The 23973-nt window shown below is 46.3% G+C and overlaps 1 protein-coding gene across 2 annotated transcripts in view; it reads left to right on the top strand.

The window, feature by feature from the left end:
- The window catches only part of ATP2C2 (ATPase secretory pathway Ca2+ transporting 2), a 238739-nt gene that overhangs the window by 190831 nt on the left and 23935 nt on the right, over positions 1-23973 (top strand). For both annotated transcript variants that reach the window (XM_029608098.1, XM_029608099.1), the window contains exons 21-24: positions 10478-10644; positions 20516-20584; positions 20681-20797; positions 21182-21329. In XM_029608098.1, the coding sequence (XP_029463958.1) occupies positions 10478-10644; positions 20516-20584; positions 20681-20797; positions 21182-21329 (501 nt within the window). The remainder of the gene's footprint in view (positions 1-10477; positions 10645-20515; positions 20585-20680; positions 20798-21181; positions 21330-23973) is intronic.

Here is a 23973-nt window from a genome sequence, read left to right as displayed (position 1 = left end):
GATTGGTAGAGAGGTTCTTTTGGTATTGTGTCCGACACAGCTGGCAATAGAGATATGTGACACTAATACGGTTCTTGGAAGACAAGATGACCTAGAACCTTTCGAACCGTATGGCCCAATTTAGAGAACAGGTCTCAATGGGATTGTCGCTGAAGCGGGATTAGAGTACTCTCCATCCGTCGTGGATCGCAGAAGGATGAGCCGGTGAAGATCGCAGGCTCTGTGGATTTCAGGAGCCATCGAGGGACAGCCTGAAGGACGTAAACATCCGACTCAACTCTGTAACCTGGTATGGTAGCGCAGGTATAGAGGAGACAGATTGAGCGTGTCTGATGCTACCACAGTAATTTGTGGAGGGTCAGAACCCCGCACCGGTGTCGGTGGGGAACGCCTCGGGTACAGGGGAGCCATTATGACTCATGAACCTGGCCCTCTTTGCAGCGGCTCGATGTATTGTGACACCAGTGCAGAATTCCTCAGAACTCGGTCCGGTCATTCTGGAGCACCGAGGACTGCCAGCACTGTATAGAACAGTGGCGGTGGCAGTAGTGATGTTGCTCGGCCTAGGCATTCTCCAGCACCGAGTAGGATAGCACCGATGTCTTGGATGGCGTCGGTGGTGGACGGTCACTGTGCTGGTGACAACAAGTGCCACAGTGCTTGGCCCGGTCTTTCCCCAGTGCAGAGGTGGATGCCCTCGCTGTCTTGGATGGCGAATGATGACTGACTGTCAGCATGCCTGCACTAGTCCTGGCACTATGTAGTGTCATAGGGTGATACGGGGCTTTAGTTAAGAACCCAAAGCATGGAGCATTGTGTTTAGGCGAGGGCATTGCAAGTAGGTGCTATGTCAGTATTGACTGTATCGATGGCGGCATAGAAGCGGCCTCGAGAGTATCGTCAAAAATATAGATGAAAAAACGTCTATGGCCCGGGCAGAGCAATGATAAGTGACGGAGGCACCGATGGCATCGGCGTAGGTATCCATGGAAACGATGTGGCATCGAAGAATCAAATAGACATCGATGGCATCAGGAAATTGATACCGGCATAGACGGAATCGATGGCCGCATCAATAGGAACGACGAGGACACCGATGGAAATGACGTGGGCGTCGACAGCATCGATGGATGGAGACGGGCGCCGACGGCATCGATGGAACTGATCAGGGCATCGATGGCAGCGACCACACCAAGACATGCATCGATGGCATCCACCTGGGCATCGATGGAAAAATCAGCGCCATGGATCGATGGCATCGACGGACTGTGGGGGGAGGGGTGTCGATGGCATTGAAAAAGGCAGGATGGCCTGGATGGGGGCATCGACTGCACAAAGGTACCGAGGTATGAATTCGACAGAGGCCCTGGCGGCAACGGTAACCGTGGAAGTCCCTATCCCACTAGCGCTAATAACCAGGCAGAGGGTCACAGGAGGACACTCGCAGGCTATGTGGGGCTAACTGTGAAAACATAGGGAGAGGGAAGGCTGCAATTCGGTTGGTAGACTGGGGAAACCGTAGTGAGGTGACAGGAACCGACTGAAAAACAGGGCATAGTACTCACTGAGCGTCGATTAAATGTACGCAAAGGGAGACCCATGCAGGGAAAAAGCGTTTATGAAGTAAAAGTTTGTGTTTCCGTGAGGAAAAATTTTGATAATTTCTCACAGAGCTCCTAACCGCTATGCTTACTGCAGAGCGGAAAAAAGAAGACTGAGGGGAGACACCTGTGGTCACAGGGATAATTGCAGGCTGAGCATGCTCAGTGCACTCAGTGTGCCAGTGACAGTCAAAGCTTTATAGAAACTTTGACAGAAAAGTTTTCTGTAACAGGGCTCCATCCACTGATGTCACCCATATGTGAGGACTACCATCCTGCTTGTCCTGTGAGAACCCTAAAATAGGGTAAGTAACACAACTAATGTTTTAAAGGATTTGAAAGATGCTTAATGTTGCAAGCTTTATTACATAATGACATAGAATATCAAAATTATTCAAAAGATAAAACTGGCACAATAACGCACACACATATTGGTCAATTGTCCTAGTCAATCATTCCTCATTCACACCACTTCTAAACTTTCTTTAGTGTTATGCATTTATAGCATGTATAAATACCAACATAAAACATAGCAAAATATGTACAGAGTGCTTGTAATAAAACAATAAATCACTTGCAGTAGAGTCAGAGATAATACAGGACATAGCAGAAGTGTAACAGATACTACATAGGATACAGAAAAATCATTGAGACAGAGTCAATACAGGACCCAGAAATATTAGTGGAACCTATATGAAGGGATAAAGATATGCACGGGACTCTATATAGTAGCTTGCAAAAGTATTCGATCCCCTAAAGTCAGATTTGTGTAGATTACAAATTAAACTTACACAGTTGTTCCAAACAGTATGTTTATTGCAAACCCGTATGCTCTTAAAGTAAATTTTCAAAGTCACAATTCATTATTTCTTTACATTTTTTGTAAAAATTAAAAACTGAAAAATGCTGAAAAAAATATTTAAAATACATTTTTCTAGATTTGTGTATCAATCATGGTCAAAAGATCATGTTTATGCTGTTCTTTTGAGCCATTTAATGATTGATTTAGTTTCCTTGGTATGTATCTTAGTTATTCCATCTAAAATTGTCCTATAGGAATCCTAACTAAAGAAGAAATACAGTAAAAATGTGAATATACATGTAAACCATGCTTTTGAATGTTGTCTGTTGAACAAATAGTTGCAAAACCTTTTAAAATAAATCATTTTGGCACACGTCTTATAAAAATAATCCAAAACATCAGGAAGGAGGTGGATCGTTAATGATTAAAAGCAGTACTTACACGGTGGTAATGATGTTGAAAAATATATGAAACTTTCCACCCTTTCCTTAAAAACGTTTTTGGTATTTTGAATAAATAATACATTAAATTGATTTGTAATACCACATAAAAGGGAGTCATTTTTCCCGATAGTGAGTAACAAATAGAAAAACAATAAATAAATTGGTATAAGTATCCGGTTAATAGGGATATTTTTGGAGTAGGGATCAATTGAGCAATAATATCCTAGTAAATAAATTGTTCGGTGCATGGTATTTTGGTTTGAATGCTGTCCAGCATCCCTGCAGGTAAAAGTGCATTTCCTGTCCACACCCAGATCAGTCAAGTGGGTTTTGCATCCCTATCAGCAGATGGAGGCAGAGGACAAAACTTTGAGGCACTGCTACATAACCTCGAGTGCCACCTGCAGTCCCTCAGTATTTCTCAGTCTCCAGCAGATGGTAGAGATGCAAACCTGCAGTCTGACAAAAACAAAAAAAGAGAATTTGGAGTTAGCAGAAAGTCAGAGATTGGACTGAGGCTCCCTTGAGGCGTTAAGATATCTTTGGGGACCATCCCTCATGTGGAGCCATGCGACCGGAGAGTTTGGAAACCCCTGTCTGGCTGTAGCCCGCTGCTTCCGGAGGCCTTGATAGCCAGGAGACTGGCTTCCTCCTTGCCTCCAACGTCTCCTCCCTCAAGGCATCGTCCCCAGACAGAAAAGTAATCCTGTTTGTTTATTTTTAGTTTATATTAAGTTAAAAAAAAAAAAAGAAGAGAGGAAGATTAAGTGGAGCCAGGAGCTTCAGACTCAGCGGTTCGACTCAGCAGGGGCACTTTCGGCGGTGGAGTTGTCTGTGCCAGCAGGAGGGAGCGAGTTAGGAGCCTGCCCTTTTTCCTACTGTTGGAAGATCCTGGTATTTGGAGGAGGTTTGCCGCATGCCGATTGGATTGGCATGGCTGTGCAGCTTGGCGTGCAGGCCACATGTGCAACCTCTTCTTTTTGGTCAGCGCCTACAGGCTGAATTTTCCCTTTAGCGCTGCTGCTTTTAAATACAAGCTCTGTTCATCCCCAATTTGCAAAAAATGTAAGGAGACAATTAATGATTACCTGCATAGCTTTTGGTCTTGTGGGCTAATTCACCAATTTTGGGATGCAATAGTGTAGACGTTCTAATATTCTACAAGTCCCTCTTCCTCTAGAGCTACATTTTTGATTGTTTGACTGCCTCACATCTATTTCCCAGCCTCTGATCAAACACTCTAAATTATGTCTTGATAGAACCAGCCTCACTGCAAAACAGACAATTCTAGTAAGTTGGATTGGCTCATCTCCCCTCTCTCAAATGGTCTGGGAAACTAAGATGATAAAATTGCTTACTATGGAAGTTATGTTGGTTAAATCCTCCTCTTGCAAAAAAACCAAGGAGTTATACGGTCCCTTTGGCAACCCTTCATGAACTTTATACTACCTGAGACCAAAACTCTCATCTCCCAACTTTGATTACACACTGTAGCCTCTCACATTCCCAGACACACAGTTGAGCTTCAACAATCCCTGTCTCTAAGACACCCTATCTAAAAAAAATCCTTTGTTCTCTACCTGCACCAAAGGAATTATAGACCTCGCACAGCTTGCTCTTTATTGCCTCATTTTTCTTTTTTGATTGCTTATCTTGGACGTCAAAGCCATTTTTGCATCTGGTTCTGGGAAAGGGGAGGGAGGGGTTAGTTTAAGAAGTGCTAAGTAGTCAGTTACTTCTTGTTTAAACTTCTATATACGAGGTCTGATAATTAAGTTCATGAACTCATCCTAGAAAAAGTGCTACATACCTCATTGATGAATATCACTATGGTCACCTTCAAAGTACTCTCCTCAGGAAGCTATGCACTGATGTCAATGCCTAGTCCACCCTTCAAAGCAATTTTGGAAGTCTTTTTCTGGAATTGCCATCAGAGCTGTTGTCGTATTACCCTTGATGTCTTGAATGTCATCAAAATGTCTTCCTTTCAATATTTCCTTTATCTTTGGATAAAGAAAGTCATTGGGGGCCAGATCAGGTGAGTAGGGAGGGTGTTCCGATACAGTTATTTATTTACTAGCTAAAAACTCCCTCACAGACAGTGCCGTGTGAGCTGGTGTATTGTCGTGATGCAAGAGCCATAAGTTGACGAAAAATTCAGGTCTTTTTCGTCTTAAGTTTTTCACAGCCTTTTCAGCACTTCCAAATAGTAAACTTGGTTAACTGTTTGCCCAGTTGGTACAAATTCATAATGAATAATCCCACTGATATCAAAAAAGGTTAGCAACATCGCTTTGACTCTTGATTTGGACTGACTGTGAACTATTTTGGTCATGGAGAATTAGCTGACTTCCATTGTGCACTTTGACACTTTGTTTCATCACCAGTGATAACACGGCCCAAAACATCGTCTTGCGTCTCCAAAAGTCTTGGCAAACTTCAGTGAGCTCCTTTAGAACCATTTTTGCACACACCTTTCTCATTCCAAGATTTTCGGTTAAGATTTTCCTGTTTCTCTATCGATGTTTACTTGGTCTGCTATGTTTCTCAAAGTCAGCCGATGATTTTGACGAACAATTTGACACATTTTTGCAATGTTTTCGTCAGTTCTGCTCGTTATTGGCTGCCCTGTCCTCTCTTCATCAATGATGCTTTCTCTCCCCTCAGAAAAACGTTTAATCCATTTGTACACTACCGTTTTCTTCATGGCATTATCCCCATAAACTTGAACTAACATGTCCCTGATTCCATTCTTGCCAAATTTAACAAGAAATGTAATGTTTGTTCATTGCTCTAATTCAAGCTCCAACATTTTCGCGACGGCACACAAAAACATGCAACAATAATGAAAGAAACTCAAGATAGCGCCACACGTTGACACGAACACAGCTGTGAGACACTGATATATCAAGGTTATGAAACTTTACCAAGCTGTTTGTACAGTGCTGTCAACGTAAGCGTGCGGTGGCAAGTTCATGAACTTAATTGTCAGACCTCATAGTTGTTCATTGCATTATTATGTATTGTTATTTATGCAAAAATTTCAATAAAAATGAAAAAAAAAGGTCCCATATCCGGTTGAGATACCAATGATGGAGAGGGATGACCCTAGGGTGGGTCTGCCTGTTTAAGAAGGAGGAGTTGCGTCCCCTTATTCCCCACATTTTGGAAGAGCTAGGGATTAAGATTGCTCTGGAGGAGTCCTGATAATGAAAGGGTAAATCTGATCCTGGATGGCCTGCTTGGTCCCTCTAGTGCCTTCCCACTGCCAAGAAAATTCGAAAGCTGGTAAACTGAGAATGGGATTTCCTGGAGGCAGGCTTGAAAGTTGGTAGGCAATGGCGAAGCTGTACCCGTTGATGGAAGAGACCCGGGATCTCCTAAGGGTTCCAAAAGTGGATGCAGCGGAGTCTGCTGTTACCAAAAAGACAAAAATTCCAATGGTGGGTTCAGCCAGTTGGAAGGATACACAGGACCGTAAATTTGAGATTCAGTTAAAACGGATGTTTGAGGTTTCTGCCTTGAGCCTGAGGGCAGCAATTTGTGGCAGTATGATGCAGAAAGCCTGTTTGTGCTGGATTCAGAAAGCTCTGAAACAGGCCTCAGCCAGGGCATTCAGCACCATGCAGTCTACGCAGCTGGAAGTTGGAATGGCTTGGTGCGTACCTCTGCCAGCAGCATGGTTTCGGTGGTGGTGGCCCGCAGACTATTATGGTTGCGCAATTGGTCAGCCGACATGTGGTCCAAGTCTCAGTTGTGTAATCTCCCCTTTAAAGGGAAGCTCTTGTTTGGGGAGGATTTGGATCGGTTGATGAAGACTTGGGGGAGTCAAAAGGGAATAAGTTGCTTGAAGATAAGAGGAGTGGCAAAAAGGTTTTCCCCTCCCCAGTCTCGTTTTTGGGATTCATGATGGTTCCATTCAGGCAAGAGTTCCTCAGCTTCCGGGCCGAATCAATCTTTGGGTAGACAGAAGCTTTTTCAGGGTGCCTGCAGATCCTCCAGCGATGTCACCAGTCAGGGGACCAGAGGAGGAAAGCATAATGAAGCCAGGCATGCCCATCCCTCCATGGAAGTGGTAGGGAGCAGGTTATCCCGCTTTTACGAGGAATGAACCAACATTACCACGGATCAGTGGGACCCAGAGGTGGTAAATGACAGCTACACATTAGAATTTTCGTGCCCTCCCAGGGAGGCCTTTCTAGAGTCCCACTGCTAGTCTCAAAGCAAATGGGAAGCAGTAAAAGGGACTCTGTAGAGGTTACAAAAGTTAAATTCAATAATTCCAATCCCGCTGTCTGAGCAGAGACGGGGGGGGGGGGGGGGGAAGAGTTGGATACTCCATTCATTTTTTGGTCCCCAAAAAAGGAGGGCACCTTCTGGCCCATTCTAGATTTGCAAAAGGTGAATATGTAGCCTTATGGGTTCCACGTTTTTGAATGGAGACATTTCGCACAGTTATAGCAGCTGTCCACAGAGGAGAGTTCTTGGCATCATTGGACTTGATAGAGGCCTACCTCCATATTTCCATTTGAAGGGACCATCAGAAGTTTCTACGGTTCATGGTGCTGGGTCAGCATTTACAGTTTCGGGCTCTCCCCTTCGCCTTGACCAAGGCACACCAAACCTTCACAAAAGTGATGGTGTTGGTGGCGGCAGTCTTGAGGCAAGAGAGGATTTTGGTCCATCTCTATCTGGACGATTGGCTCATTCGGGCAAAGAAGGAGGAGTGCGGTCAATCCATCTAGCGACTGATAAACAGATTGAGTTCACTTGGTTGGGTGATTAATGCGGCAGAGTCATCTGGTGCCGACCCAGTCGCTGGAGTATCTGGGAGCATGATTTGAAACCCAGAAAGACAGGGTGTTCCTGACCATAGACAGAGTGTTGAAGTTGCAGGCGCAGGTGACGCGCCTGCTCCTTCTGCCATGCCAAAGGTCTGGGATTACTTGCATGTCCTGGGCTTCATGGCTTCCATGTTGGATTTGGTTCCGTAGGCCTTTGCTCACATGCGGCCTTTGCAGAAGATGCTCTTGTTCAGATGGAATCTTTTGTCAGAGAAGTATCACCTACTTTTACCTCTTCTAGGAAAATCCAGGTCTAGTCTCTCGTGGTGGCTGTCATGCCACAACTTGGAGAAGGGAGTGGATCTGGAAGCCCAGGATTGGGTGGTAGTGACCACAGCCTCAAGTGTTGGAGGGCAGTTTCAGGGTTGGTCTGCTCAAGATGTTTAGTTAATAGCGGAGGCTGCCTGGTCTATCAATCACCTGAAGACAAAGAGTGGTTCACAAGGCCCTGGAGGCATTTCTAGGGTCAAGGGCCGGATGGTGGGAATTTTCTCAGACAATGCAACGACTGTGGCGTACATCAATTGTCAAGGGGGGATGAAGAGTCACAGGGTTGCTCTGGAGGCTCAGCAGTTGTCTGTTTGGGCAGAATATCACCTCAAGGGAGTAGCGGCGTCTCACATTGCAGGAGTAGAAAATTTTCAAGCGGACTTCCACAGCAGACAGCAGCTAGACCCTGGGGAATGGGAGTTATCCCCGGAGGCCTGGGGTTGGGTGTGTGCCAGGTAGGGCATTTCCCAGTTGGATCTCATGGCAATGAGGGCCAATGCAAAGATGGCAAATTTTTCAGTAGCAGAAGAGAAGCCAGGGCGGAGGGGCTGGATGCTCTAATGTGCCCTTGGCTGTTTGGGGAGTCCTTCTGCAGGTGTTTCCTCCTTAGCCACTCATCAGTCGAGTCTTGTGGCATATAAAGGCGCATCCAGGGAAGGTGGTACTGGAGTGGCTGCTTTGGCTCTGGTTCGCGAATCTGGTGTATCTCATGATAGATGGACCCCTCAGTAACCCTGGCAGGTTGGCTCACCTGCCAGGGTTACTTCGACAAGGACCCATATTTTCGGATTGGGAGGATTGCTTTTGTCTCACGGCTTGGCTTTTGAGAGGCGGAGGTTGCATCTGAGAGGATATTCGGAACCAGTCATTTCCACATTGTTCCAGGTTAGAAGGCCACCTACCTCTATGGAATACGTCAGGGTCTAGAAGGTGTTTGAGTCTTGGTGTCTACAACAGCATCTGGACCCCCTAACTGTGATGATCCTCACAACTTGGCCTTTTTGCAGTAAGGGTTGTCCATATTCAGGTTTCAGCCTTGGGCTGCCTTAGGGGCAAGTGGCAGGGGAGGTCTTTGGCCTCTTATCCGGATGTTGTGCAATTTCTGAAGGGAGTCAAGCATATGCGGCTCCGGTACGGAAGTTATGTCCAGACTGGAACCTCAAGTTGGTGCTGCACGTGCTCTCTGCGGCTCCTTTTAAGCCCTTAAGGGGAGCGTCGTTGAAGGATCTGACATTGAAGGCTGTTTTTCTGATAGCAGTATGTTCAGCCAGATAGAGCCTGAAGCTCCAAAATCTATCTTGCTGCAACCCTTTTTGTATCTTTTTAACAACAGGGTGATGCTGCAAACGGTCCCCTCCTTTTTACCGAAGGTGGCTTCCTCCTTTCATAAGAATCAGACAGTAGAACTTTTTGGAGTGGTCTAGGGAGTCCCCGCAGGAGAGGGTGCTTCATCTTTTGGATGTGCGTCAGACTCTGTTGCATTATCTTAAGGTCACTAACAGTTTCCGGTGGTCGGATCACCTCTTTGTGTTTGGGGGCGCAAAGGAAGGGGATAAATCCTCTAAAGCCACAATCTCTCGTTGGCTGAAGGAGACCATTTGCTCTGCGTACATTTGTAAAGGTTGTGAAGTTCTGGTAGGCCTGCAAGCACATAATACAAGGGTGCAGGCAGCTTCCTGGGTGGAGGGTCAGTTGGTGTCTCCTCAGGAAATATGTAGGGCAGTGGTATGGTCCTCACTTCATACTTTCACCAAGCATTACCGCTTGGATGTTCGGGCGCAGGAAGATGCGACATTTGGTGAGTGTTCTGCGCGCGGGTCTTTCAAGTTCCCGCCCTGTTTAGGGGCGCTTGGGTACATCCCACTTGTCTGGACTGATCTGGTAATGAACAGGAAAGGAAAATTGGTTCTTACCTGCTAATTTTCATTCCTTAATACCACAGATCAGTCCAGAGACCCGTCCCTTTTGCTGCCGAAAGACTGAATGTCCTGGTACTAATTGCAGAAAATTTACAAACTGTGAATAAGTTGATGAGTTTTGAGTTAAGCTATTATTAAGTGTTTTTTTTCTGGAAGTATGGGAGGCTCCAGTTCAGGGGGTTCCAACCCTGAGTTACCTGTTTGCCCTGGTAAAGAGGATGGAGTCTACTCTTTGGCTTGGGTACAGATCAGTACTGAAGGACTGCAGGTGGCACTCTCGGATAAGTAGCAGTGCCTCAGAGTTTTGTTCTCTGCCTCCATTTGCTGGTAGGGATGCAAAACCTACTTGTCTGGACTATCTGTGGTATTATAGGAACGAAAATTAGCAGGTAAGAACCAATTTTCCTTTGCTGTGTAACACATGTTGTCTATCTGCAAAGTGTTCTCAATGGAGTAGGGTGGGAAACAGGTTGGGAGAGTGGGTATAAGTGTGCATTTGCCATTTTTCCTCCCTCTCATTTTTTAAGGACCTTTACACTAGCATAGAATGTGTTCTGCATGTATTACTGTGGCCCATCCTTCTTCTCTTGGTCTGCAGGCTCTGCAGCAGGGTGGCGCCATAGTAGGGATGACCGGAGATGGTGTCAACGATGCCGTGGCCCTAAAATCGGCCGATATTGGAGTTGCCATGGGGCAGGCAGGAACAGATGTTAGTAAAGAGGCTGCTGATATGATCCTGGTGGATGATGACTTCTCAACTATCATGTAAGTAGCATCATAAATATTTTAAAGGTAGCCCAGCATACGGGTGGCCAGTTGAGATCCTTTCTGATGTGATAAATGGTGAAAGCAGTACTTGAAACTGTCTTTCATAAAAAGACGCATCTACCAAGACACATACCAGATGTATCAAATATATTAGCGATATAGAGGAAAGGTTTCTCCCATTCTCTGCTTATGAATCAGTCCTAGAGTGCAGTGATCAAACTTGTGTCATAAGACCATCTGTGCAGATAAAGCAGGAATGTATGATCACTGTGCTTCCTGAAAGGACTAAATTCAGACTTTAGTTTTATGTGTCTTCCCATAGGTGCAAAAATGGGGTACAGTTTAAAACATAAAATGCAATCAGTTAACAAAAACATAATGTAAACATAACATTTCAATAATTACAAAACATAAAATACAAATTAAAATATAAATACAGCACAGTCAAAAGACAAAATATAAGATTCTAACATGACTATCCATTTAGACACCCTTATAGTGACCGTTTGAATATCTATTCAGAGGGGAATTTTTAAAGCAGTTTACATGGGGGAAAAGTGTTCTACCAATTGTCCACCCTTACAACAATGTACAGCAGTTAGTGTAACTGGGTTTAAAAAAGGTTTGGATAAGTTATTAGAGGATAAATCCATAAACTGCTATGATGGTGATTAATAAGCAATAGTAGCCTGTGATCTATCTAATGTTTGGGTACTTGCCCGCTATTTGTGACTTGGATTTGCCACTGTTGGAAACAGGATGCTGGGCTTGATGGGCCCTTGGTCTGACCCAGTATGGCATTTCTTATGTTCCTATATTCTTATGTACCACACATACTTTTAGCCATAGTAAGGGGGGGGGGATGGTTCCCGGAAGTGTGTTTAGGCCAGGGGAGGAAAATGTATATGCGTAGGTGGCACTTTCAATTCCCTGTACGTACCAGGATCAGTCCAGACTGCTGGGTTATGCCTCCCGTCCAGCAGATGGAGTCAGAGAAAAGCTGAAAAGCACCCCCTAGATATACTGGTGTGCCACCTGCGATCCCTCAGTATATCTCTGACTCCAGCAGATTGAGAGGCATAACCTGCGGTCCTGATCTTTTCTAAATTTGAGTTTGGTTATTCAGGTTTGACTTTTTGCTGACCTTTGACTAGATCAATTTCTTTTGGTTTAAGGTAGTTAGATCAGCGGATAGGTTTGGTTTCTGTCCTTTCTTTTCACATGCACTGGGCGAAGTTCTGATTCTTGGCAGGCTTGGCAGGGCAGTGCCCTAAGGCCTATTTCCCAGAGATAATGATCCCTTGGGACCAGGGGGCGTATTCACCGGTGGCCCGGTCACTCTCCCCCCTGTATGTATATTCCAGGAGTGTTTCACCTCTGAAGGGGGCTCAACTATCACAAGAAAGAAGCGGGGATCAGATTTTACTTTTATAAAAAAAAATACAAAAAAGCATACAGTAAGTCCTGTTGGTGGCAGGCTGTTTGATCGCTTCGTTGGCCCCGGCCTGCCACGCTAGGGTCCCGGGACTCCGGAGGGGGTGGCCTGGTTACCCGGCGCATTTTTATTTTACCTCAGTCACAGCTCTGCTGTTTTTGCACACAGCTTCGGGCTGCTATGCCAAGTGCGTTGGCCTGCACGGCCTGTGGGGAGATGCGCGAAACGCGGAGAGTGCCGTCAGCTCGCGGGCAGAGGCCGGCCCCGCCCCCACTCGAAGAGGGAGCGGCAGCCATCTTGCCCATGCCAAGCAGCGAGGATGCAGCATTGGACGGAGGGGATTTCCCTCCTGATTCTCCTCCGGCCCTCAGCCCACAACGAGATTGCGATTTCGCGGCGCATAAACCCCCCCTCCCCCCCAGACCCATGGAGACAGCTTTAAAAAGGCAAGTTCCATTTTCTTCGCGGTTTGTTCTGCTGATGCATCAAGCCTTCCTTGAGGCAGAGGCTGGCTGGGAGGATGCGGGTCCCTCTCCCCCTAAAGTCTCCAAGTCAGCTGCAGGCGCTGGGAATGCAGGGGTTCGTTGCCTCGGCCGCCAGTAAATTCGGGGGATGCAGAGCCAGTTGTCTTGTTCCCAGACCCCTTGATTCAGGATGTAGGGGGTGATTTAGAGGGAAATGTCCCGGTTGAAGGGGATGACCCCCAGATCCTCCGTTTGTTTGGTGAGGACGAGCTGGATCCCTTAATCCCGCAGGTCTTGAAAGAGCTTGAGATTCCGGCCCCCCCACTGGAAACAGATGTTTCCCCGGGGGATTTTGTTTTGGCAGGAATTAAGGGACCCCCTCAGACCTTCCCATTTTATCCAAAATTATTTCAGATAGTATCTAGGGAATGGGATTTTCCAGAGGTCTCATTAAGGGTTAGCAGGGCTATGGAGAAGCTGTACCCCCTCCCGGCTGAGTCATTAGATCTTCTCAAGCTACCCAAAGTGGACTCGGCGGTCACAGCTGTCATTAAACATACTACTATTCCCGTGACGGGGGGAGCAGTGCTTAAGGATCTCCAGGATAGGAAGCTGGAGGTTTTGTTGAAGCACATTTTTGGAGTTTCTGCATTAGGTGTCCGGGCCGCGGTCTGTAGCAGCCTCATGCAGAGGGCTATGCTTCGCTGGGGACAGGAATTGCTTATGGCCCAGGACCTACCGCCTGAAGAGGCAGAGCAGGCAAACCGCATGGAATCTGCGGTCGCATATACTGCAGACGCCTTATATGAGCTCCTTCAGACTTCCGCCCGCACTATGTCCTCGGCGGTATCCGCAAGGCGCTTGCTATGGCTTAGACACTGGTCTGCGGATGCTTCCTCCAAGTCCCGATTAGGTTCCTTCCCCTTTAAGGGGAAATGGTTGTTCGGAGATGAGCTGGAGCAGCTCATTAAGGACTTGGGGGACAATAAGGTCTACAAGTTGCCCAAGGACAAGCCCAAGCAGTTTCGCACTTTTGGGAATTTCAGAGGCCGTTTTCGTGGTCAATGACTGTTCCGTGCGGGGAGGGGTGTTTCCTCCGCACAGAGACAACAGGCGTCTCAGTCACAGGCTTGGACGCACTCCTTTCATGGCAGACGGCCTCAACGTTCGGGGGCATCGCATGCCTTTACCCCCAATAAAACGGCACAACGAAGCAGCGCTGGCCCATTCCTCCATTCCTTTAATTGGGGGTCGCCTGTCCCTGTTTCGGGAGAAATGGGTCAAGATAACATCGGACCAGTGGGTCCTCGACCTTATAAGTCACGGTTACGTTTTGGATTTTGCTTGCCGCTCCGAGATCTGTTTCTTGTGTCCCCTTGCGGCCCTCCGGCAAAGCAGCAAGTTATTGCGCAGACGTTGGACCGTTTACGGGCGCTGGGAGCGGTGGTCCCAGTACCGCCTGCTGAGCGTCGGATCGGTCGGTATTCCATTTACTTCGTGGTTCCAAAGAAGGAAGGAACGTTCCGACCAATCTTGGACTTGAAACAGGTCAATCGAGCTTTGCACGTTCCGCGTTTTCGCATGGAGACGCTGAGGTCTGTCATTGCGGCCGTCCACAAGGGAGAACTTTTAGCTTCTTTGGATCTAACCGAGGCGTATCTCCACATTGGAATCCAGGAGCACCATCAGAGATTTCTGAGGTTCATGGTTCTGGGGGACCATTATCAGTTTTGCGCCCTCCCATTCGGTTTGACGACAGCCCCCAGAATTTTCACCAAAGTATTGGTGGTGATCGCAGCTTCTCTTCGCTACCAAGGGATACTAGTGCATCCCTATCTTTACGATTGGCTCATAAGGGCCAAGTCGGAAGCTCTGTGCAAGCTAGTGGTTCAGTCAGTGGTGGAGCAGCTACAGGCGCTAGGTTGGGTGATCAACTTCCCGAAGAGCCATCTAACCCCATCTCAGCACCTGGAGTTTCTGAGAGCCCGATTCGATACCTCGGTGGGCAGTGTTTGTTTCTTCCACGACAACGAATGGTCAATTTAATGGCTCAGGTGCGGAACCTGTTGGAACTGCCATGGCCTATGGCCTGGGATTATTTACAGGTACTTGGGCATATGGCTTCTACTCTGGAAATAGTCCCTTGGGCCTTTGCTCAAATGCGCCCTTTGCAGGGGGCACTGCTTTCCCGCTGGGATCCCAAGTCAGAGGACTACAACATGCTATTGCCCTTGCCGGAGCCGGCACGGTCCAGTCTCAGTTGGTGGTTAATACCGGACCATCTCCTTCAGGGGGTGGACTTGGAACCTCCACCTTGGATCATTGCTATGACGGATGCCAGTCTTTCCGGGTGGGGGGCGGTCTGTCAGTCCCAAGCAGTGCAGGGATGATGGTCCCCCCGGCAGGCCACATGGTCCATCAATCGCTTGGAGACCCAGGCGGTTCGTCTGGCCTTGCATCAACTCCTCCCTATGGTGCACCGTCTGGCGGTGTGAATTCTATCAGACAACGCGACCACCGTGGCGTTTATAAACAGGCAAGTTGGCACAGGAAGTCGCCCGGTGGCTGCCAAAGCAACTTTAATGGCCTGGGCGGAACGCAATCTGACCCGCATCACGGCCTCACACATCGTAGGCGTGGACAATATTCAGGCAGATTTTCTCAGTCGACAACACCTGGATCCAGGAGAGTGGGAACTGTCGGCCGAGGCGATGCAACTCATAACTCTGTTGGGGGACACCGCGCTTGGATTTAATGGCGACTCGGCGAAACGCCAAAGCGGCTCGCTTCTTCAGTCAAAGGAGGGAACACTGATCGGAAGGGGTGGATGCGCTGGTACTTCTGTGGCCTCCACGCATCCTCCTTTATGTGTTTCCCCCGTGGCCCCTAGTGGGAAAGGTGTTAAGACGCAACGAATCTCACCGGGGTCTGGTAATTCTAGTGGCCCTGGAGTGGCCAAGAAGGCCGTGGTTCGCGGATCTGGTCAATCTGGCGGTGGACAGTCCATTGCGTCTCGGTCATCTCCCGAATCTTCTGAATCAAGGCCCAGTATCTTTCCATCTGTCGGATCGCTTTTGTCTAGCGGCTTGGCTTATGAGCGGAGACAACTGAGAAAGAAGGGTTACCCGGAAGCGGTGATTTCTACTCTTCTCAGGGCACGCAAGTCCTCGACGTCTTTCACCTATGCTAGAGTTTGGAAGGTCTTTGAAGCCTGGTGCAGTAGGTTAAAGCTGTTGCCATGGAGGGCCTCTTTGGGGCATATTCTCGCGTTTTTGCAGGACGATTTGAAAAAGGGCTTAGCTTACATTTCACTTTGCGTGCAGGTAGCAGCCCTGGGCTGTCTGAGGGGCAGGATTGATGGTTCTTCTCTTGCCTGCCACCTGGACGTTGCTTGTTTTTTACGCGGGGTTAGGAATTTGCGTCGCCCTGTTAGGGCTCCATGTCCAGCCTGGAGCTTGAATTTGGTTCTCTGCGGTCTCTGCGCTTCTCCATTTGAACCTATCAAGAGAGCTACTTTGAAGGATTTAACTCTCAAGACAGTATTTCTAGTGGCTATTTCTTCAGCACGTCGCGTTTCGGAACTTCAGGCATTGTCGTGCAGGGAGCTGTTTTTGCGTATATCTGAGTCTGGGGTGTCCCTGCGCGCGGTACCTTCTTTCTTGCCTAAGGTGGTTTCGGCCTTCCACGTCAATCAGGCGGTGGAATTGCCTGCCTTCTCTGAGGAGAATATCCGCTCTTCTCAAGGTTGGGATCTGAGGCGTTTGGATGTCCGTCGGGCACTTCTGCGGTACTTGGAGGTGACTAATGATTTTCGACGGTCGGATCATCTATTTGTTTTGTGGAATGGCCCCAAGAAGGGTCTTCAGGCTTCCAAGACTACTGTCGTCCGCTGGTTGAAAAGCGCGATTGCTTCTGCATACATTGGGTGTGGACGGCCTGTACCGGATGGGCTTAAGGCTCACTCTCTTCGTTCTCAGGCAGCATCATGGGCTGAAAGTCAGTTTGTGTCTCCCCAAGAGATTTGCAGGGCAGCCACTTGGAAGTCCTTGCACACATTCGCTCGACATTATCGGTTAAATATCCGTAATCCGTCGGCGGATTTTTTTGGTAGCACTGTGATTCGAGCGGGACTCCCTGGGTCCCACCCCATTTAAGGCGGCTCGGGTACATCCCAGCAGTCTGGACTGATCCTGGTACGAACAGGGAAAGGAAAATTAGTTTCTTACCTGATAAGTTTCGTTCCTGTAGTACCTAGGATAAGTCCAGACGCCCGCCCAAGTCTGTTTGCTACTGGAGAGTCCGCTCTTATTTCTTTCTGTTCCTTTGTCTCCTTACAGTTCCTGCAGCTGCAGAGTATCGGAATACGTGTTGATGCGTAGTTTCAGGCAAGTTATACAGGGTTTTCTATTTTCATATAGGGAGACAAGTTTGTTTGTGTTTTCAGAGCACTAGGCCTACTTGATCTAGTCATTGGTTGAGTTAAAGGAGTTTACTATTCAGCAGGAGTGGATGTTTCTATGATTCATTCTGCTTTGATATTCTTTATACTGAGGGATCGCAGGTGGCACACCGGTATATCTAGGGGGTGCTTTTCAGCTTTTCTCTGACTCCATCTGCTGGACGGAAGGCATAACCCAGCAGTCTGGACTGATCCTAGGTACTACAGGAACGGAAATTATCAGGTAAGAAACTAATTTTCCTATCTCTGCACGTACTTTAAGTAAAATTCTACCCACAGAAAGACACACATGTAAGGGGCTGCTCTTACTTTGTGCCCAGGACAATGTTCAAAGTGAAATTCTTCGTATTACTTTATCGTTGAAATTTGGTGCGAAGACCATGAGTAAAAAGTGCAGACTTTTGTACCAGTGCGGGCAGTTTGAAAATTGCCCTCTGAAAATATGAAAGAAAAAAGGTTTGACTGGAGAAAATGGGCCTGTCCCATTGTGTAAGGCAAACTGGGCTAAATGCTCTGAGCTTGGCACATTAGCAAGGGCTTCTCCTGGTTTTGTGCATAGCTGTAGCAAAGTCCTTGCTGTGCCAACATAGTAGCAGCCTCTTCTTACATCCCCAAGCAGGAGTGATCCTTTCCCCTTTTCCTCCTGCATTTCTCATTTGCATCTGCTGCCTCTCAGTGTGAAATCTGAATGTGTGGGGGCCTCTTGGTCGCATAGGACCCACCAGCACCATACGTTTAGATTTTGTAATGAAGACAGTAGAGGAGGCAGTGCAAGAGAGAAGTATGGCTGTTATTTTGCTGGGAAGGAGAGGGATTGAGGATGAAGGGGCGGGGTGGGGGAGAGAATAATGCTGAAGGGGAAAGAAAAGAGTGTGGAGTGTGAGGAACCCATAAGTGTGAAGGGATGGAGAGTGGTTTTTCTCTGGCTCCATCTGCTGGACAGGAGGCTCAACCCCACTGTCTGGACTGATCTGGGTACGTACAAGGAAAAGAGGATTACACAGGGTGGTATGAGAGAGGCTCATGCCAGGGGCATCGGGGAAGGAGAAGATTGCACTAGGGGAGGAGTTGGAGAGGTGAGAAATACACTTTTACTTGTTCAAGTTTAGTCCTGGGAGCAAACCATGTCTTGTGCGTGTGTGGTATTGAGAGGGAACAATCCTTTCTGTTTAGCTGAGGGAGAACAATGTCCTTTGGCCTTTTGAAATCACACCATACTGTAGCAGTCCTGGCACAAGAGGACATGTTTGTAGATGGACTGTATCATCATTTAACATGTAGTGCCTGCAGTAGTGGGCATTTTATTATGAGATCATCTCATACCAGCATATACCAGCTCGGATGCCCCAAGCTAAAAGCACTAATGCTCACAGGAAAAGTAATTCATGCAAATCTTAACAGCCAAAAATATTGGATTTAAAAAAAAAAGGTCATCTCAGCAGTAGGGTTCAGGAAGTTTGTCAGATAATGACTGCTGAATCTAACCATTGATTGGCTGGTGCTGATGTTCCCTTCTCTAATCTAATTTAATTACTGTTCTTTCTGCAGTGCCATAGCTGTCGTTATATCTCATTCTACCTGCAACTTCTAGCCTTACGCATTTTATGAAATCAACTGAAGTGTAAATTATGGTGATGATTTCATCATTAGATGAAAAATTCTACTACGAAGATAACCCTATCAGTATACCTTCCACTAATGTAACCCCAATATTTAAAAAGGGCTCCAGGGGCGATCCGGGAAACTACAGACCGGTTAGCCTGACTTCAGTGCCAGGAAAAATAGTGGAAAGTGTTCTAAACATCAAAATCACAGAACATATAGAAAGACATGGTTTAATGGAACAAAGTCAGCATGGCTTTACCCAAAGCAAGTCTTGCCTCACAAATCTGCTTCACTTTTTTGAAGGAGTTAATAAACATGTGGATAAAGGTGAACTGGTAGATGTAGTGTACTTGGATTTTCAGAAGGCGTTTGACAAAGTTCCTCATGAGAGGCTTCTAGGAAAAGTAAAAAGTCATGGGATAGGTGGCGATGTCCTTTCGTGGATTGCAAACTGGCTAAAAGACAGGAAACAGAGAGTAGGACTAAATGGACAATTTTCTCAGTGGAAGGGAGTGGGCAGTGGAGTGCTTCAGGGATCTGTATTGGGACCCTTACTGTTCAATATATTTATAAATGATCTGGAAAGAAATACGATGAGTGAGATAATCAAATTTGCAGATGATACAAAATTGATCAGAGAATTAAATCACAAGCTGATGTGATAAATTGCAGGAAGACCTTGTGAGACTGGAAAATTGGGCATCGAAATGGCAGATGAAACTTAATGTGGATAAGTGCAAGGTGATGCATATAGGAAAAAATAACCCATGTTATAGTTACACAATGTTAGGTTCCATATTTGGCTCAGTGTGCTGTGGCAGTCAAAAAAGTGAAGCATATTTGGTGCTACCACCCAAGAAAGATCTAGGCGTCATAGTGGATAACACATTGAAATCATTGGCTCAGTGTGCTGCGGCAGTCAAAAAAGCAAGCAGAATGTTGGGAATTATTAGATAGGGAATAGTGAATAAAACGGAAAATGTCATAATGTCTCTGTATCGCTCCATGGTGAGACCGCACCTTGAATACTGTGTACAATTCTGGTCGCCGCACCTCGAAAAAGATATAGTTGCGATGGAGAAGGTACAGTGAAGGTTGACCAAAATGATAAAGGGGATGGAACAGTTCCCCTATGAGGAAAGACTAAAGAGGTTAGGACTTTTCAGCTTGTAGAAGAGACGGCTGAGGGGGATAAGATAGAGGTGTTTAAAATCATGAGAGGTCTAGAACAGGTAGATGTGAATCGGTTATTTACTCTTTCAGATAAGAGAAAGACTAGGGGGCACTCCATGAAGTTAGCATGTGGCACATTTAAAACTAATCAGAGAAAGTTCTTTTTCACTCAATGCACAATTAAACTCTGGAATTTGTTGCCAGAGGATGTGGTTAGTGCAGTTAGTATAGCTGTGTTTAAAAAAGGATTGGATAAGTTCTTGGAGGAGAAGTCCCTTACCTGCTATTAATTGAGTTGACTTAGAAAATAGCCACTGCTATTACTAGCAACGGTAACATGGAATAGACTTAGTTTTTGGGTACTTGCCAGGTTCTTATGGCCTGGATTGGCCACTGTTGGAAACAGGATGCTGGGCTTGATGGACCCTTGGTCTGACCCAGTATGGCATGTTCTTATGTCCTGTTTCAAACAATGGCACAAGCTAGTTTTCCACTATCAAAATAAGTCTAAAGGGCACAGAGGAGTCTATTTCTGGGAGATTTCTGCAGAGCTGGTGATGGGATTATACAGTCACTTTCAAATTTTTCTCACACAGTTGTTTGGTAAAACAGACTTTTTCTTGCAATAAAGAACCATATTTATAAAACAGACACACTGAGATCATTAACCTTCACTCTTTCCATAATAATCTTTTATTTTTGTGCTGATGTAAATTTTGTTTTCTTTTCTAGGAATGCCATTGAAGAAGGAAAGGGGATATTTTACAATATAAAAAACTTTGTTCGGTTTCAGCTAAGCACGTAAGAGATGTTTATAGATTTCATAAAGGCTTTAAAGCCCTCGACAGATGTGCAGTATAGAACTGTGATGGCCTGCATCTCTCTCCTTGTTTGCAGGAGTATTTCAGCTTTAAGCTTGATCACTCTATCCACGGTATTTAACCTGCCCAATCCACTGAATGCTATGCAGATCTTATGGATCAACATAATAATGGATGGACCGCCGGCACAAAGGTAAAAAAACCCCAAAGCCAGGATTTTGAGTTTTTCCTGAATTTCCAGAAATGACACTTGAATTCTCTCTTACTGGGTACTTTTGCCCATAGACGTACCAAGAAAAGTACCCATATTATTTTCCTTTTGAAAAGTGCCTAGGGAATTTGTGCCTGCTGAAGTTTGCACTTCCTTTTTTTGCAGATACTTTTACCCTGAAACCCTATGAGCGTTTATTACCTTCCCACTCTCGGGGACACCACCGCTCAATGCGGGTAAAAATACTTGCATAAATGGCTTTTGAAAGTTGACTTCCTAATAGCCCTTGCGCATTTTCTGTAATGCATCCTCATAAGATAGAAAGGCGGTTTAGAAACAAGATGATGATGATGTTTCTTTCCACAGTTTGGGAGTTGAACCAGTCGATAAAGATGCCATCAAACAGCCACCCCGCAGTGCTAAAGATGCAATTCTTAATAAATCGCTGATACTGAAAATCCTTATTTCTGCTGCCATTATCATCAGTGGCACCCTCTTCGTCTTTTGGAAAGAGGTAAGAATGTTTGGTAGCAAATGATGGCAGATAAAAACCAGTTGGTCCATCCAGTCTACCTCATCTAGATTCCTCCTGCACTGGTTCTCTATTACTTTGGGTAGATGAGTAAGTAGTGTTGCTTACCTGTAACATGTGTACTCCGAGGACAGCAGGATGTTAGTCCTCACCCATGGGTGACATCATCGGATGGAGCTGGCATGGAATTTTGATCTCAAAGAATCTATGGTAATGCGTAGGTAATGCGTTCCACTGAGAGGGACCAGCGCATTCTCTACAGCTGGTCCCTCTCAGTGGAACGCATTACCTACGGAGCTACGCCAAGAACAATGCCTGATCACTTTTTAAAAAAAAAAATAAAAATTGAAGACTTGGCTGTTTAAACAAGCCTTTCCCTAATCTACAAATCCACTAACTCTATGCATCCTCCATTACCCTTCATCTCCCTGTGCTCAACATGCCGTTCCACCCCTCCCCCATCCTTGTTTATTAGTCATCCACCCTTCCCTCTCTATACCCCCCAGCCCCCCCTGTCACACCTGCCTCCCCCCTCCCTTACCCCTTAGACCCCACCTGCCTCTCGATTATAGTTAAATACCTGAGTTATGTTTATTTATTAATTAACTAATTTATTAATTTCTATGCCGTTAATTTATTTGATTCTTGAAACTATCTGTTTATTAAGTTATCCTGTATTTATCTCCCTGTTTTTTGTAACTTTCCTATATCTCGCTGTTTACCCTGTGTTCAATGTAAACCGGTGTGATATGACCATTTTGTCCTGAACATCGGTATAGCAAAATAAATAAACACATATAACTTTCAAAAATACCTATTGAGCATGTGCAGCTGTAGTCATCACCCTACCCTCTAGGCGGAGTCCCTCAGTGCATAATATAGCTAATACATGGAGAAACTAACTCCCAGGGGAGTCTGGTGGATTTCATGAGGACTAACATCCTGCTGTCCTCGGAGAACACCTGTTACAGGTAAGCAACTCTGCTTTATCCGAGGACAAGCAGAATTGTAGTTCTCGCACTTGGGTAAATCCCAAGTTATTGGCTCTCCTAGTAGGACAAAGCAGGAAACCACATCGTGCTGAAAGCACTACCTCTCTCTTTTGCTTGTGAGGCAGCTGATCCACAAAGGGGTCTAGGCAGGAAAAGAGTTTGGTTGTACAAAGAGAAAACCATAGAAAAGACTGAGACAGAAAACCCTGATGCGTAGCAGGGGCGCCAAGGCAGGGGAGTGATGCGAGTGCCAACAAGAAACATACTCATCAGTAAACCCTGACAATGACAGTAGGTCTAGAACCTCCGGGATATAGGAAGAAATCTAGAGATGTAAACAAGAGAAGGATTATTGGATGAAAACAGAACAGTTTTTTCTTCGTTGTTACAAGACAACTGAAAAGACAACCAACTGGGGCTCGAACTCCCCAGAAAGAAGCTGCAGTCCACTGACATCCGAAGAATAGAATGTCTCTGCAGAAGTGTGGCCATATTTGGCTAATAGGCAGAATGGGCAAAAACCCCAAGCAACGCTTGGAAGAATAATCAGCAACAACGGCAAGGTCTGTGACAGACCCTAATTGCCAAAGTGCCAGACATAGCTGACCAGCAGGACAGTATCAAGAGTTTCAGGGGATGAAAGGCAATCCCTGAATGGGATCGCTAGCCCAAACCCCTGAGCAGGGAGATACATTAGGCCTGAAGCTCACCCATACTGCACCCTGTAAGGGCAGGGCTATCCATCCTGTCTACAAGATAGTTCAGGTGAGCAAGAAGACACTTTGGGCAACCTAGTATTGGCCGGAGCTTGGTGAAAATATAGGGGAAAAGTTGTGTATCTTTCCCTGCAGATATACCACGAATGCCTTAGCTTTTCACCTGTACCCCTGAAATTCCATCTGGAAGTAGGAAAGAGCGAAGAACACAAAGAAGCAGATCGTTGGACTGCTGGGATAAACACAACTCAACTCCAAGCAAATAATTCACTGCAGATTCCAATAGGGAATTACCTACCGAGTTAGAGTCCTCAGCCTGCTTGGAACAACTGAAGCTGAGAGCGAATTCCACAAGAAGAAATCCAGAAATACTCCACTAAGAGACAGGAAGTCAGGATGCTGCAAGTGTAAACCCCTGTCAAACAGGATTTCTTTACCAGCCTGGAAACTCTAAGGGTACCAAGGCAGGGTAAGGGTGATCTCAGAACAGACTGCCCCAACCTGGCTTAGGTATTAATACCTCAGCCATGATAGCATATACTTCCCCCAAGGAAGCACATGGTCCAGTAAATGGAACAATCATTGCATGAAAACCAGGACTCCCCTGTCCGCAGACAGGGTTCTCCTAGGACAAGCAGGATGGTAGTCTTCACATGTGGGTGACATCATCCGATGGAGCCCGGCACAGCAAACTTTTGTCAAAGTTTCTAGAAATTTTAGCCAGCAGATTGAGCATGCCCAGCCTGCTGCTATCCGCGTGTCCACGCGAGGTCCCCCCTTCAGTCTCTTCTTTTCCGTGATGCAATTGCCTTGCAGTCCGTGGAGCTCCAGTCTTTTCAAATTTTTTCCTCGATTTCTCGAGTTGATTTTCAGATCCCCATCGAGTCCCCCTACGTGGTCTGTACCCCCTGTAAGGTA

This window comes from Rhinatrema bivittatum, chromosome 7 (assembly GCF_901001135.1).
Source record: "Rhinatrema bivittatum chromosome 7, aRhiBiv1.1, whole genome shotgun sequence".
Taxonomy (NCBI): domain Eukaryota; kingdom Metazoa; phylum Chordata; class Amphibia; order Gymnophiona; family Rhinatrematidae; genus Rhinatrema; species Rhinatrema bivittatum.
The sequence above is the reverse complement of the archived record's forward strand: the minus strand, read 5'-3'. Positions and strand labels throughout refer to the sequence as shown.